The sequence below is a fragment of the Pteropus alecto genome, unplaced genomic scaffold (genome assembly GCF_000325575.1).
Source record: "Pteropus alecto unplaced genomic scaffold, ASM32557v1 scaffold304, whole genome shotgun sequence".
NCBI classification, from domain to species: Eukaryota; Metazoa; Chordata; class Mammalia; order Chiroptera; family Pteropodidae; genus Pteropus; species Pteropus alecto.
Genome location: NW_006435869.1, coordinates 138,995 through 156,214, shown reverse-complemented (window position 1 = coordinate 156,214; position 17,220 = coordinate 138,995). Strand labels below are relative to the sequence as shown.

General features: G+C 38.1%; 1 protein-coding gene across 1 annotated transcript in view; it reads right to left on the bottom strand.

The window, feature by feature from the left end:
• Positions 1 to 76: 76 nt before the first annotated feature.
• LOC102897104 (methyl-CpG-binding domain protein 3-like 2B) overlaps positions 77 to 17,220 on the bottom strand; it is a 22,427-nt gene continuing 5,283 nt past the window's right edge. Inside the window, exons 2-3 of the mRNA XM_025046676.1 lie at positions 16,954 to 17,013; positions 77 to 10,558 (exon numbers count right to left, since the gene is read on the bottom strand). Of these exons, the coding sequence (XP_024902444.1) occupies positions 9,893 to 10,558; positions 16,954 to 17,013 (726 nt within the window). The 3' untranslated portion in view covers positions 77 to 9,892. The remainder of the gene's footprint in view (positions 10,559 to 16,953; positions 17,014 to 17,220) is intronic.

Below are 17,220 nucleotides of genomic sequence, written 5' to 3'. Positions count from 1 at the left end.
TTTGTAATTCTCTTCATTAATCATTATAGTTTATAGGTTAATTTTATCAGGTGCTTTCAAGTTCAAGTAATTTTTTCTCAGGCATATTTTATGTTTTATTCTTTTAGAATAACATTTTTTGTCATGACTCTTAATTGTCCTTCATGCCTAATCCCAAAACCTGAAAGTAGTTTTTTAATGCCCTCTTGCCAATGACCTGCAGGACTGTACCTGTAGTCAAAGAGAGGAGAATAATGAATTCTAATAATAAGAGTGACCATAGAGTACACATGGCTGTGGGTGTCACATAAAAGATTGCTCAGGACTTTGATAGGTTTTTAATATTATATATATTTAATAGAAATGAATGACATTCCTTTTCATATCCTGAGAGAATATTAAGCTCCCCTGAACCTTGATTTCTATGTTTTTAGCACTTCTTTTCACCACTGTAGGATCCTTCTTGGGAAAGATTGAAGGTCTGCAGGGAAAAATTCAGTCCCCACCAAGCATTTCTTGCAGCCCTGTCTCAATTGAGAAAGCGTCCTCTAGGGTTGCACTGCCATCATCTCATGCACGTAACTAGAAGTGAAGTGGAAGGGTTCCCAGGTCTGTCTTTGGGTTTAAATCAGGCTGCTTGGATAGATCTCTTGGACATTCTGTGGCTCTGAGACATAAAGGTACGTTCCAAGTGGGATCTGCCTGGGGACATACTGCCAGTCATGGGCATCAGCATCATTTGCTTCCATTGCCTCCACAGCTTATTTTCAGCTCTTTGCTTCCCAACTCAAGTCATCTTCAGAAATCCATCATATCGCTCTCTGGAAAAATCTCTCTGAGCAGGAAGCTGTGAGTTGAAAGAGTGACAGAAGCAGTTGGCAGAACCTCTGTCATGTGTACATTCTGTCAGCCGCAGTGTCCACAGCCATCACAGATTTATGAGATATGCTTGCTTACTTTTACACAGTACTTAAAAAATTTACTGACATAGAATGAGGAAACAAATCGCTGAAGAACTCATCCAAGTACCAGTCACTCCCTATTGTCTCCTCAAAACACTCCTTTATTATAGTAGCTTTAGCAGCCTCCTATCATGCAGCTCAGTGTCTCTAGACTGCTCATAGTGGACTCAACTACGCAAGGAATTCTTGTACCAGAAACTTCTTGTTAACTGGTGCTACACATAATTAGAGAAGTGCTGCTGGCAACTGACCGTCTTTTTGTAAGTGTAGCCCCTTTCAGGACCTTCCTTGATGACCCTCCACAGCCATCTTCCCGTTTTGACGTGGGTCGTGGATGCAGCACTCAGGTTTGCTAATCAGAGGCTCCTCATTGAAAAGGTGTCGTACTTGCAGGACAGAGCAGTACTTAGTCTCTCTGGTATGTCCCACTTATAGGATAGGAGGAGGTGTGTTCCCCTCACATTGATCTATTGATTCTGGAGCAAGTCACCTCCTTTGTAAGCACTTTGGCCATTTTGGGAGTCACTGGGGGATCACATGAGTGACCATGGAGTTAATATACTCTATGGACAGTGTGTTGCCACCACACCTGATGAAGTCCACTGAAGAGATGTTGCACTTTGTCCCTAGATTGAACAGGCCTGATCAAAGATTGGACCCAAGCATCAGATTCATTAGTCAAACTCCAGATAATTATGCTGGCATTAGAGAGTTCCCTGGCCAAGAACAGAACTCATCTGTTCATTTTTACAGATACTTTGGCCATTGATGATCTGTGACCCCACCAATAGCAACAACTTTGTGCAAGGTTACCCCTTTCACATAACTAACTCTGTGAATAACTTTCCCGAACTACTAATCAAGGCCACCTCTCACTTTTCACATATTAACCTGAATCTGCAGAGGCTCATTTTAGTGCTCAAGGAGATAAGTTGACTTGAATTTCTTACCACATACTTACACCTGAGATCTATTGGTATTAACTCTGGCCCTTTGAGCTCTCCTAACTGGTAGCCATTTAGAGGTCACTAATTTAAATGTTAGGCAAAATTCAGGGGCTTCTCATCTCTATCATGCCTAACTTAGTGACTGACTAATGCATCCAATGTAAAAAAAACACGCCACTAGTAATATAGTCAATGGACATACTTTCCAGGCCAAGGAAGGGGCTTCTATAGCTGATAGGAAACAGACATTATAGGGCTCCTCACTCCCTCTGCTGGCTACTTGCTCTGCTCTGACCATGGCAGATACTTATAAAGACAAATTCTTTATCTTACCATAACGACCTTTCTGAAACTAAATGCAAGGACTCACCAGGACACTAGAAATTATTGATATTATCAACTCAATTTAGAAAATATAAAACACCGGGCTTTTGAAAAAGGCATTCAATGGACCTACCTCTGTTTCGACCTATTAGTATGTATTAATGGCTTCCTTAAACCTTGTTCTTGTAGATCGCTCTTTCTGCTATTTATGGCATTAGTAGAGTCAGTCCCAGACTTTGAGGCCAATTACTTTATTCTGTTCATCAGGTTTACTGATTCCTTATAAATAGAGGTCTTTCTATACTGGACATTTCTGTCAGTATGGTCACTCCTAGAGTCTTTGGTGTCTTGTAACAGTGGACCCCAGCCATCACTCATATCCCATTCCTGGGTCTTCCATGTAACATCACTGTAATCTGTGTACATGGCATGTCAGTATGTCATTTTGAGCACCCTCCTTCAAAACCGTTCTGGCTCACCCAACACAAATACACTGTTTTCCTACCAATTGCACTTACGCACTCATTGGGAGTCACTGGTACTGACCTGACATACGTGATGTCATTCAGCAAACATATCATTAATACCAACTGAGAAAAGTTCAAAACACTGAAAATACATGTAGCAGACAGTTAATGCTCCAGATGTTTTCCTTGAGAGAAAACCTGACAGCCATGGTGGCTGATGACCACTTGGCTTTGAACTATTGTTAGCAGCCAGGGAGAGTTTTGTTCTCCTAAAAGAACTGCTTGCTGCATGTGGGTAGGCTACACTGGCAAGATGTCACCAATAATACAAGAAATGAGAACAAATAAAAATAATATTATTAAAATAATTGATCCACCTTGGAAACCACCTTGACACACTTCTTTGGATCTCTCCAACACCGTGGGATGATTACATTTATATACTTTTTTTGAATCTTTGTCGTATTCATTATAATGTATTGCTTGTGCTTTTCACATGGCTTTAAACTTAGTATTCAAATTTAAATTCATATGTAGCTTTGGCTTATTCACTCAACACACCTCGGCAGTGAATGTTAATAGACACCTCGTTTTTTATTTTGACTCTTAATCAGCTTTAGATACCTACTCACTGTGTCTGACCCACAATGGATAAGCAAGATACGGAGGTTGACACATGCCCCTTTTTGTGTCAGTGGGTCAGAAGACCAGTCCTTGAAATCGCCGCCTCTACTTCTACACACCTAAAGAGCCAACTCATCCTCTCTGCACAAGCCACTTGGGCCAGCTTATCCCTGTCCTACTCTCCTTAGGAAGTACCTTTTATTAATAACCGTATTTCTATTAATGCAATACATGTGGTGACATCAATCTTGACATCAGATCCTATTTGGGGTAGAGTGTTAATCCTGCCCACAAAAGACTATGATAAAACAGAAAGTAATCCATCAAAATATCTTTGGGTGACAAATAAGTGTTCAAGGTAGGTAATTTTTATAAGATGAGGATAAAATACAAATGCAGAGATTTCAGTATGATGATGTTTTTAGCTGCATTACTCACAAAAGAAAAACTTTGAAATCATCCACATGGTTACTAGAAATAGAATCTATAAGTGAAAATAGTATAGTGTCACAAGGAAAAATACAGAAGCACAAAAGTGAATGGATGATTTCTGTTCTAATATGTAAAGTGCTCTAAGTGATCATTCTCATCTTCACAAGAAAAAAAGATCAACCTGAAAAAACATCACCCCTTCATAGAGCCGTGAGAGATTTGAGATTACATAACAGAGCAATATCTACAAAATAAGAGACAAGCGAATGCAAGGAAATACTGCTGACCTGGAGGAGAAACGAGGGGAACAGCAACCTTTAAGACATAAAGTGTCAATGACGAATTAGCTGGCACCATATGGACTAACTTGAACATTTAAAGCTTTATGGATCCAGTCTTAGGGAATCTCCCCAAATTCATGAATTTTTCCTGGAGAAGCCCAAGCAGATTCTCATTGTGAAGACTGGAAAAAATTGCCTCATGCTTTATGTAGCAAACAAGGGGAAACATTAACATATACTCAAAGCATTCTGTTCTCTATAACTTAAGCCATCTCTCAAAGAAAACTAATTCTCCAAACCTGATCTAATTGTAGAAAGAACTGTCGGACAATCCCCAGACCCTTCAGATTTCCTCTCTGACAAAAGAGGAGGAATCAATGCAAAGGACCTATTCTGAAGTTCACAGCCCAGGGATTCTGTCTCAGAAAACATGACAGGTTAATCAAAACATAAGAACATTTTTTCCTACCCAGATACCTCCCATCATGTTTCTAGGTGGGAACACATTTTTTTTTCGGGGTGTGGGAGGGTGTCTTTCTTAAACACATCATGAGAGAAAAATACAAGGACACTATTATATTAAAGCCTCTGACACATACAGCTAGCACATAAAATAACAATCTAATACCTGTTTAAGAAATTATACGACCGCATATAAAGGCCTGTTTACCTCAAATCTTACTATAAATTTCACAAATATGTGGAAATTAAATACTCTTGAACAACCAATAGCTCAAAGAGTAAATCAAAAGAGAATTTTTAAATATATTTTGAGGCAATGAAAAAAATGGTGAAAATTTTTGGGGAGAACCATATGAAGCAGTAAAAGGGAAATTTATAGTATTAACACCTATATTAAAAAAAAGATAAAGTAACCTAAATTTAAACATCAAGAAACTAGAAAATTTAAAAACCTTAAGTTAGCAAAAGTTCAAAAATAATGAAAATTAGAGCAGAAATAAGTTAAATGGAATATAGAAAAACACCAGCAAATATCAAAACTGTTGGTTTTTTGAAATAATAAAATTGATAAACTCTTAAATGACTATCAATAAAAGAGAAGACTCAAGTACCTAAAATCAAAAATGAAAGAGGACATTTGCAACAAATGCTTAAAAGATCAATATTGAGTATTATGAACATTTATAGGCAAACAAATTGGATAACCTAGAAGAAATGGACACATTTCTGGTAACGTACAACCTACCAAGAAGAACCATAGCCAATTTAGGCTCTCTGGGTTGTGGATATACAGACATGCAAGAAAGAAGTTCTTGCACTCCTGGTACTTACATTTTTGTGGGAAAAGAAAGCTGGTTAAATGAGAAAGCTTAGGTTCCTAAGCAGAAAATAAAGGCGTTGAAAAGGAAGAAACAATGACAGGTGAGATAATAGGGAACTGGGGTGGATTGTATATTTTTCCTTATGAAGAGTAGGGTCCTCAGTGAATGAGAGTGTCATCACTGACCATTTTTTCCCCATCATCTAATCTACTTGGGTGTGGATGTAAAGAATGGACAGCAATACTGAAATTCCTGCATTCTTGAGATTAACAGCAGTGGTCGTCATTTTGAGTAATATCCTAATGTAGTGGTTTGCTATACATAAAGATAAAGACGTAGACACAGTCTATCTTCATTATTGTAGCCATGATTTAAAGTTTTAGAGCATATGCTAGTTAACTGTGAGTGTGGACAAAGGTAGGCGGGATGTGAGTCTTCCCATTAGTTTGGGCCACGGGTATTTGGTATTTATATTCCTGCTTAACATTCGTTGAAAGGATTTTAAATTGCCTTCTGAAATGGTGTATCACTTTGCTGCTATTTAGACCACGTGACACTATTTGACCTTCGAGTTCCTCTCAGATTGAAGAAGGGTTCTGGTTATCTGCGCAGTTGTAGCCCATCATGGGTCTTCTAGGAGTAGAGTGATATCTGTGCAAGTCCAATGTGATTTCCTGGTTAAAATACCAAAAAGAGCTATGAATATTTAGAGGACAGTGACTCAAGGAATAATTGAGGTGAGCTACCATCATAGAGTGTCATTTTGAGTAATATCCTAATTCAGTGGCCAAGGAGGTATATTTGACATCCCCGAACTGGAATTTTTTTGTTTGCCTTCTTATAAAATGAGTAGCTAAAAGGTTTTTGTTTCAATGATGCAGAAAGCCACTAAAGCCCATTTTTGCTGTTTTTAAGGATCGTTTCCATGTGTTTACACTTCCAAGAGATGTCAGGAAGATGAGGTAAATGGTGATAGCTTTTGTTTTATTAAATAGCAAAGGAAATTCAGACCTGGTTTCTGTTTTTCAGTGCTAATTAATGTTTTCTTAGCTATATAGCGATTATGTGATTTTGTAATTATAGTACCTCATTTGCTCTGCTCCCATCATTTCTCCTATCATGCAAATGAAGAAAGTTAAACACAATCTTACCCAAATTAACATAACTTGTAATAGTGGAATCTCTCAGTTTTAAAGGTATAATCTGTGCCCCTCTTCAGTGCAATGTCAAAAATTTTAGACTCAGAATACTGCAAGATTTGCATAATTATGCACTTTTACAAATGTGGTATCAAAGTTTTCAAACAGGGCTTATAAGGCAACATGTGGTATCAAAGTTTTCAAACAGGGCTGATAAAACAACAGAGTTTTCAAACAGGGCTTATAAGACAACTTATATACATTCTGGAAAAGGCAAAGGTATAGGAACCTCAAACACATCAGTGGTGAAAGGTAGGGGGTTCAGTATAAACGGGAACCACAAGAATATTCCTTTGGGCTGATGGAGTGTTTCCCATCTTGATGGAGGTATAACTATGCATTTGTGAAAACTCATAACTATACTCTTAAAACAGTGTGTGTATATACTAAAAACAATTCATTGAAAACAATAAAAATGTTTTCACATGCTGGGAGAAAGTTAAACTCTCCCAAACTTCCTTCCACCACTTCAGTGTCCTTAGAAAGAACTGAAAGGTCTGGCAAAGAAGGACACGGGCCACAACAAGACTTTCCTGATACCAAGTTTGACATTAAGAAACACCCTCTAGGGCTTCACCTGCCCTTATTCACACAACTGGTGAGAGTATGAATGTAAAAAAATAACCGCAATTTAAAAAATTATATTATTTTTACCTTCATTCATTGAATCAACTACTTCTGAGAAAAATAACTCCTATAATTTTGCTTTCATTGAGTTCTGACGGAGCCATGCAGGCTGCCTGTATAGTGTATACAGCTAATGCTGATGTAACCCCTTGAGGTCTCACCAGACACAAGATAGTCACATCCAAGATGGATTGCTCTCAACCCCCAATTGAATTGGGAGTGGGTTTAAATGTTCCCACTAAATTCGTGTTTGCCAAGAACCTCAGAATTTGACTTTTATGGAAATTAGTTCTTTACAGATGTGAATAGTTAAATATCTGAAGACAAACTAATCCTAAATTCAATGACTGATGTCCTTATAAGAAGAGATGAGGACACAGAGACATGGAGGGAAGACCATAAGAAAGACAGAGGCAGACATTGGAGTTATGCCGCCACAAGCCAAGGAATGCAGGAACCACAGGAGCTGGAAGAAGCAATGGAGAATTTCCTGCTGTTGATAAACTGTGAATCAATGTAGGACTCCCCATTAATTCTCGCTGAAACCATCAAACCTAATAGTACCTGTCTTAAAAATTTCAGTTATCATGTGGCCTATCAAATGGGTGTCCTTAAGGTCACTGACCATGCTGGATGCCATCATTGAAATTTCTCAGGTCCCCAGTTATCACAACTGACCACCTTCATTTTTCAATGTAATTCACTGAAATCATGGTCTACATCTGGGAGTTGATCAAGAATAATTTAAATGCACGAGGGAGAAAACCCAACTAAAATTAACTTAAGGTAAAATAATTTAATAGACTATAAAAAGAGGGAAAAAAAGATTCAAGGAAGGAAGAAATCAGCTCACATCACTGGACTTGAGGAGTAGATATGTCCAGGCACAGATGCATGCAGTATACAAATGAGGGGGCAGGCCTTGTTCTGACTATCCCTCACATCTACCCACTGAGGCTCTCCTCCCAGGTGGCCTCAGACTATGTCAGTCACTCCTACACTGTGACCTCACACAGCCCCACTTCCTAGAATTCCAGGTCTGACAGGTAAGAGTCCTGCTTAGACCCAGCTCCACCTCCAGTTCCATAAAAGTTCCTGTGCCTGGATCCTACTGGACCAGAGAGGGCCATGTGACACCCCCTTATCCCAGGAACTTGGGGATGGAAAATGGAGATTAGCTTACACTGAAGAGTTAGAACCCCTTAGTCCTGGGGTGAAGTCAACCCCATACCAAAGCTGTGGGCTCTGGGAGGGAGCCACCATTATGTTAAATTCAGGAGCCCCAAGGCATAGCTGTCCACCTCAGATCACTACACTTGTTTCTCAGTCGGACTTGACCCTCTGAAACCAGGCCTCCTTCTCCACCTCGGCTAGAACTGCTCTATCCAAAGTTCAAGGAAGTCCAGAAAATCTTTCCAAACTCAGAACACTCCTTTTCTGTCTTGACCTATCTTTCCAAACTCAGAACACTCCTTTTCTATCTTGACCTAGTAAAAGAGTCTCCATATTTCATAACTAATTTGACACTTTTTCTTACCAAATATTCATTACATGTTGATTGAATAATTACGATGTGCCTTATGCTGTGAGCAGGTGGACAAGTTTCCTCTGCTCAGGACTGAGTGTCAGTGCTCAGGCAATGAGGCTGCTGTGAAGGTTCTCTCTGCCTAATACATTCCCAAACAACATTTCATTCTTAAGAATCTAAGGTTAACTCTAGCTCTTTCCGCTATCTTGGAGCCCGTGGAGACCTACTGGGAACAAGACTTCTAAAATGACCAATGTGTTTGGAAGGCTGTGGTCCAAAGTTGGCTGTAAGCAGCGTCTCCAGAACCAGAGGGCACGCAGAGCTCTTTTTAAAATTGAAGGTGTTTATGCTCGAGAGGAAGTTCAATCTATCTAAGCGAGAGATGTGCTTATGTGTACAAGGCAAAGAACAGCACAATGACTCCTGGTGGCAAACCAAACAAAACCAGAGTAATCTGGGAAAGGCGACTCATGCTCATGGAAACAGTGGCATGCTTCGTGCCAGATTCCGAACCAACCTTCCTGCTAAGGCCATTGGGCAGAAGGGGGGGGGGTGAGGAGGGGAGGAGGACGAGGAGCAGGAGGAGGAGGAGGAAGAATCTAAGGTTAACTTTAAGCAAATTACCCAGGTAATTCTTAAGTAACAGATAAGGATGTAACAGGTAACATAAATGCTAATTAAATTATGTAAAAATGTCATGTCTGAATGAGCATTTAGCAAAAAAATAAAAAGATACAATTTATGTTAGAATGAGATGTAAAAACAAGCTCAGAAAAATCAGATTTTTATGAAATCACATTAATTTATTGTTAAAAATCTCTTTAGAGTAGGTGTCACCTTTTCTATGAGTGTAAGTGTTATAAAAATATAAGTAAACACACCGAACAATTCCTCAGGCTAAGTTACTGCTGCAGAATTTACTATGAAAGTGAATAAAAATCATGGGAAACAGATAGTGAGGTGTACAAAGATAAGATCTCTTTTCTTCTCACTTGAAACCCAATCTCTCACCCACAAAAACATCTACTACTCATATTTTTATCTCTCAAAAAGTTTAATAAAGTACAATTTTAATATAACAAAGCATCACAGTCCAGAGCGAGAAATAGGGTTGACACTATAGGAGGCAGGTAAGATTGAGTGAGGGTGGTCTCAAGGTGGACCACTTCCCAAGGACCACACCACCCAACTTCTTCAGCACGACCTTCTCCTGATTTTCATCTAGTTTGTACAACATTCTCACTGCCAACTGGCTCCCTCTGCCTCCCTGGCCAGCCTGTCTGCCCTCAAGGCCATAGCCAGTCTCTCTCTTGCCTTTTTCACTTTCCAGGTCTGTCTCCGGATATCTCCAGGGGTGACAGGTTGTCCGCAGAGAAACTGACGGAGAGAGAGATCTGCTGCTGGGATCAGCTCTGCCCAACCTGAAGACCGTGCAGCGGTGGGCCCGGGGCTGGTGTGTAGAGACCCAGCACCGGCACCATCCCGGGATTCACATGCACTACCCGGTGCAATCATTTTTATGACATTTGTGATATCCAGAGCACTTAAAGGTTCTCCTTCACTACTACAGGCCTGGAGTCCCTGCAGTCTCCTGTATGCACAGACTTGCTGGGGCTTCTCCAGGGTCTCATCCCATTGCCTGCGCCGGACCTCACTGCCAGGATGCGAAGTTATCCTTGTGACCCGCCTTTTGAAAATGCAGCTGGTCAGCCTCATAGGAAGTGCAGACCTTTCACGATGTCTCCGCTTGGTCTTGGCTAAATGGACTTCTCTTTTCTTTTTTAACGTCTGAGGCATCATATTTCTTATGAGCTTCCCCTTTGAAAACAAAATGAAATGGGAAATTCGAATAAAATGAGAGCTGAACACTTTCAGTTCGTTTGGATTTTCTACCCTCCACTCTCCCTGGCGAAATGTGTCTCAAATTGCACTGCGCATCGCCCTCATCTGAAGAGTTGTTAAAACTCAGTTTTCTGAATCTCAACCCAAATAGGCCTGGGGTGGGGCCACAAATTTGCATTTCTAGTATTCACAGATGATGCTGCTGGCACAGGCACCCAACAGTGAGAACCAGATCTTGAGAGGATACCAAGCACAGATGAGTCAAGGACAGGAAGTTCGAAGTCACTACCAGTGTCAGTTCCAGACCATTTCCCTCTGCCATCCTCCTCTGAGGATGTTTCCCTCTTCTCATCCTTTTCAATGTCAAGTACACACATGCTGGTGCCCATAACCCACTGTCATATGCACACCAGGATCACGAGTTTCTTTATATCCCAAGGCTTCCGGTTTTTCTTCATCTCTTTTTTACTGTGCTTTGGGGCACACAATCATCTAGTTTCTGTAGTCTTTTAGTGCCTCATCTCTAGTAAAATCATGTGCCTTTCAACCTCTAGATACTCACTTTCACTTACACACCCAAGTCCCATTTTTATTCATATATTCTCTGTTCGTAAATAAATAACTCAGAAGCACCATATTCCCATCACACAGGCTTTTTACACAAATACTTCTACTACAGATAAGTATTCTTACTTCCTTGATTCTTTTCCTTCTCTCCTCACATGCCTACCTGTTAATCTCAGCTCTTCTATCTGACTTAACACAATTCATGCTTCTTAGAAGTCAATTCTGCTCTCACATTTGTTCTGCATCCACATCTTTTCTAGATAATCTCAGCCAGTCTCCTGCTTCAAATACCATCAATGAACTAGAAATGTCCATAGCAGCAGTGTGATCTGACTTTAACCCTGAAACTCAAAATATCCATCTGCCCAATCACCACATCAGTGGTAATATCGGTGACTCAGCTGACAGTGACCAGGTGCCACACTGAACCAACCAGTTCCTCAAATAATTCACCGCTATCTCAGCATCTCTTAAAGTCACTTACTGGTGCTAATATCTTTTCTAAACCTGAGTATCATTCTGGATATGCTGCTACCCCACACCCATATTAATGAGCCATCCATCCACCATCCTGAATTCATGTAAAGATTCTTGACTTTTGAATAATTCTTGGGCATCTTTCAGATTTCCTACAAAATACTATTTCTACAGAGTGACCTTTTCTGACCCAGTAATCAAAATTAATATTATATTTTATGTTAATTTTTTTCAATTTTTATTTATTTTGTGTTATCTATTTCTTTCACATTGTTTTTTAAGTTGGATACTCATGAAGGGAATTCTAACATGGACTTTAATATTTTGTATTGTTTTTTAAGTTGGATACTCATGAAGAGAATTCTAACATGGACTTTAATATTTTTGCTTTGCCCTTAGATGGTGCTCAGATGTATTTATTGAAAGAAATTATTCAAACAAATTCACTCAACCACAATTATACAATGATATGATCTCTTGAATGTTATACTGCAATATATTATCATAACTTAATATTTCAAATTCTGTCTCTCTGTAATCCAGTATAAATCTCTGATCACAATGATCTGTTTAAAATGTAAAACTAATCAGAGCACCTTTCCTTTTAAATTCCTCACTTCTGTCTTCATTAAAATTTTTTCAAGGGAAACCATAAATCTTATTGTATTTCTGTTATCCTGCCATAATTACCAATATTACCCATTTCGTTACCCAAGATGTCCTAGTTTTGAGGGAAAGTTATTTGATCCTCCTATTTACAGAGCATTTCTTATATGCCAAGTTGTGTAATAAAACCAGTGATTTAGAATTTAACTTAACAGTACTGCCCCTGTTGATTTTAATCTGGGTGAGAGGAAAGAGTTAATAGACCAATTAATGTCTAATGTAGAGTTAGGTATTATTAAGTGATGTGAGAAACAGTAAGTTCAACACAGAGACAGAGAAAGGGGGAAGGATGGAAGATCAAAGGTTAGGAGAGACAAAGAGAGAAAGAAAATAACTACAATTATTGATGATGAATAAATTAGGGAAGAAGTGTCTGAAGACATGAAATTTGTGTACAAAACTGAATTTTTGTTTAAACCAAGAAGGATATTGTGTGTAAAAATATTTGCAGAGTGAAGAACAATTTAAACAGTGCAGGGTTAAATACTACTTCAATTCTTCATGATGACGTTGGTTAAAAACAAAATAAAACCAAGACAAAACAAAAACATCAGGCCTATTATCCTAAGAAAGCTTCATATGCAAAAAACTACAATATCCTGAACATTACTTAACAAACATTAATACCTAACAAATGACCTTATATAAGAAATTTTCTTGTTTTAAGAGCAACAGTCTGCTAACTTCAACAAGTTTTGCATAAAGAAAAAGTATACAAATGTACATTCTTGCTGTCAATATAAATTCTGCACTCACCAGAAAAAGCCCATTTGTAATGCAGGTAGATGCAGGTTCCCCCATGGCTGCAGAATTGTTTTGCTGACCCCACTCCTAAGATGCAGACAGCCTGTGGCTTGAAGGAAAATGCAGTGACTTCTGCCTCTGATTCCCCTTTTATGGAAGGGAGTAGATAATCCAATCATCAGATAATCCCGAGGAGACATCCTGTCTCATATCAATGGGATTTGACCTCTTCCCAAGTTTCTTTATACAGAAACAAAAATATGAGGTTCTGACATTGTCTAATACTGGTGTATATTTTAAAAATTAATACACTTGTAGCTGGGGGTGGTAGTTACAGTTTTTCTCAACATTTTAATATATTTATTTTTTGTTATTAGTTTACTGTAAACAGTACATTTGTTAGACATTTATATAGTTTATGAAATGATCTCCTCGATTACTCTTTCCTCTGGCTCTCCCCCTAGCCGTTACATTAATGCTAACTGCATTCCCTATACTGTGCTCTCCATCCCTGTGACTATCTATCAACCACTAATTTGTACTTCCTTAACCCTTCACCCCATTCTCACAACCACCCAACCCCCCTTCCCACAGGCAGTCACCAGATTGTCCTCTATATTTATGAGTCTCTTTTTGATTAGTTTGTTCTTTTTGTTCCTTAGGTTCCACATATAAGTGAAATCACATGGTATTTATCCTTCTCTGTCTGACTTATTTCACTCAGCATAATAACCTCTAGGTCTATCAATGTCATTGCCAATGATAGGATTTCATAATTTTTTTTTACAGCTGAGTAATGTTTCATTGACTATATGAATCATAATTTCTTTATCCAATCATCTGTTGATGGGCCTTTAGGTTGCATCTATATCTTGACTATTGTAAATAGTTCTGCCATGAACATAGGGGTGCATAGATCTTTACAAATTATTGTTTTAGGAGGCAAGAATATGCAATGTGGTAAAGACAGTCTCTTCAATAAATGGTGTTGGGAAAACTGGACAGATACATGCAAAAAGATGAAACTGGACAACTTTTTTACACCATACACAAGAATAGATTCAAAATGGATTAAAGACTTAAATGTAAGTCCCGAAACCATAAAACTTCTAGAAGAAAATATAGGCAGTAATCCCTCTGATGTTGCTACTAGTAATTTCTTTTTGGACATATCTCCTCGGGCAAGGAAAACAAAAGAAAAAATAAACTAATAGGACTACATCAAACTAAAAAGTTTTTGTACAGCAAAGGAAACCATCAATAAAATAAAAAGACAACTGAATAAATGGGAGAAAATATATGCATATGATACATCTGATAAGGGGTTAATATCCAAATATACAAAGAACTCATACAACTCAACAACAAAAAAACAAATAATCCAATTAAAAATGGGCAGATGGCCTGAACAGATACTTCTCCAAAGAGGAAATACAGATGGCTAATAGACTTATGAAAAAGTGCTGGTGAGGATGTAGAGAAAAGGGAACCCTCATACATTGTTAGTGGGATTGCAAATTGGTACAGCCACTATGGAAAACAGTCTGAAGATTCCTCAAAAAATTAAAAATGGATATACCTTTTGATCTAGCAATTGCACTTCTGGGTATATATCCAAAGAAAACCAAAACAATAATTTTTTTTTCATCCACTTTGGCAATTTTTCTGTAAGAACAGGAATGGGAAGTTTCTATGCACAAGAATTTTTATACATTTGTATTTTAATAGGAAAAAATTGGAGACTGATTATATGTCTATCAATATAAGAATGTCCAAAATATTTATTAGCAATTCTATAGAATATGTCACATAGCTGTTATAAGTCAATCAATATTTGTGTATTTTCATTTTCACTTAATTACTGATAAATTTGGGAATATTTCAATCATCTTATTTTTTCCCTTCCTTTTGACTTAACTAGTATTAATGTTCCTTTACTCTTTGCTTCACTGACTTTAACTATTTTATTATTCCATCTATAAACTTGTTAGTTGTAATCATGTACAAGTCTTTGTGTAATTACACTGAATACATCATGAATCACTTATTTAATATGGTCTAATATGAATAATTACTTTTACCACCATCCCAAATGCAAATACCTTAAAATGCTTTAAATTCTATTTTTAATCTTTTTGATTTTTGCATTACTGTTGTCAGGCATTTTAATTCTACGTGTATTTTAATATTCATGAGCGATTTCAAGAATTGCTTCATAAAACAAAATTCATTTGTATGAAAGTATAAATTATCTTTTCTTTCCTTCTTCATTTGTTCTTGCATTCCTAGTTTTCAACCAGGGATTATTTTCCTTTGGACTTAATAATTCACTCCAGTATTTTTTTCTAGTTCAAGTTAGCTAACAATTAAATGTTCTACTTTTAGTTTTTTTTAAAGTCTACTTTATTTGGGGCAATATTGCTGCTGAATGTAGAATTCTGGTTTGGCGTAAGGTTTCATTTAGCATTTTTAAAATGATTCTTTGTTGATGTGTATCTTATTTATGTTTAGATGTCACCTATTGGACTTATTCTTGCTTATTTGGTCTCTGTATCTTCTAAAATCTTTTACATTACTTTGGTTTTTAGGCCATAATGTAACTCCTTATTGTTTCCTGTGTATTTATTCTTCTTAGGAAATTTCGAGCTTATATGGATTGATGCCTTTCATCAATTTGGAATATGCTTGTGCATTTTCACTTCTGATATCAATTTCTCCCACATTCTCTCCAGTCCCTTTTAATCACATCTCATGTGTCATTTAATTCTGTCTTGAGTTTTCAATCTAGAATTGGCACATGTTACTCAGAAACAGTGGATACTTGCTTCTTCTAGTGTGTCTAGAAAGAACATATTTTACTCATCATTTTGATATAGGTTACAATTCAAATAATAAGGTTGGATTTCTTGAGTTAAATAAATTGTTATAAAAGTACACTTGCTCTATTCGTGTTTATTTTTGTGTTTATTTTTTAAACGTGTTTGTTTGAAATTTTTAAATCACATTGTAGAAACGTTGTTTCTATTGGACTTGGATAAGTAAGCGCACAAGAGTGAATGAGGGTGAATTCCCAAGGCAAAGGAAGCTCTGCCATCCCTCTAGTAGATGCAACTCACCCACCCTGGCAGCGCGCGCACACACACACACACACACACACACACACTCACACTCGTATTCACACATATAATTACAAAGGCACATTCATAAATCCAATCAAAATCGGCCTGAGATTAACCCCAAATTCTCTTCAGAATTTCTCAAATGCCAAGATGTTGTTTATCTACAAAGTTCTCCTGTTCGCTCTCAGAAAAGGAACCCAGAAGCCAGCTTACTTGAACAATTTAGTGAATTCAAAACTAGATATTCTGTCAAGAATTCTTGTTTATTTACCTCTATTTCTCTATCTTGGCACCACAACACTTAAATATAACATTTCCCATTATACTCTTTTCATAAATCCATTTTTTTTTTAGTATATAAAAATACTGAGTGATGTCAGAAACATGGCTGAGAGAGAGATGTCCCCAGATCTCTCCTCTTGAAACAATAATAAGCTGAACATCTAAAACTCAATAAAAAACACCCAAACTGCACAGCAGCACATCTGAGTGTGAGATCTGTGCATAAGAGCTACTGCAGATCAGAACCCTGTGTGTTGGGCGGTGAACTGGGAGAAACAAAAAAGCTGCCTCTCCCAGCCAGAACTCCCTGTAGGAGGAGGGGGGAAGGGAGAAGGTGTACCGAGTTTCCTAAACAACCTTGCCTGGGAGAGCTGTGAGCTCCACATGGCCAACGGCAGTGTCCACTAATCAGGGCAGAAGGCAGAGAAATGAGGATGGCAGAAAAGTGGATATGGCAGGGAAACAACCGTTGATTTTTACCAGCCATGGTTGCGAAATGCCAGGCTGAGCCACAGCCTCCATTCTCCAACCCAGAGGATCCCTCCTCCCATACCCCATAAGAGAGAACACATGGAGCCCCAAGGGAATCTGAGCAAACGCTACCAATACTGTCGCTAATACTGTCAGGAACTGAGACTGAGGGTAGTGAGCCTGATTAAACACCTATAAGGAAAAAAAAAGACATTATTAGACTTCATATAAAGTAGAGATCCAAGAGGCTTAGATGTCACCTACTGGAAACCAAAAGAAAAACACCTTCCTTGCAACAAGCTAGAGAGATTGTATAATAAACCTTCATTCCAGAAAAAAAGCAGAATACACTTCCATTAATTCCCAGGCAGAGAAATAGGTCATTAAACACCATGACCC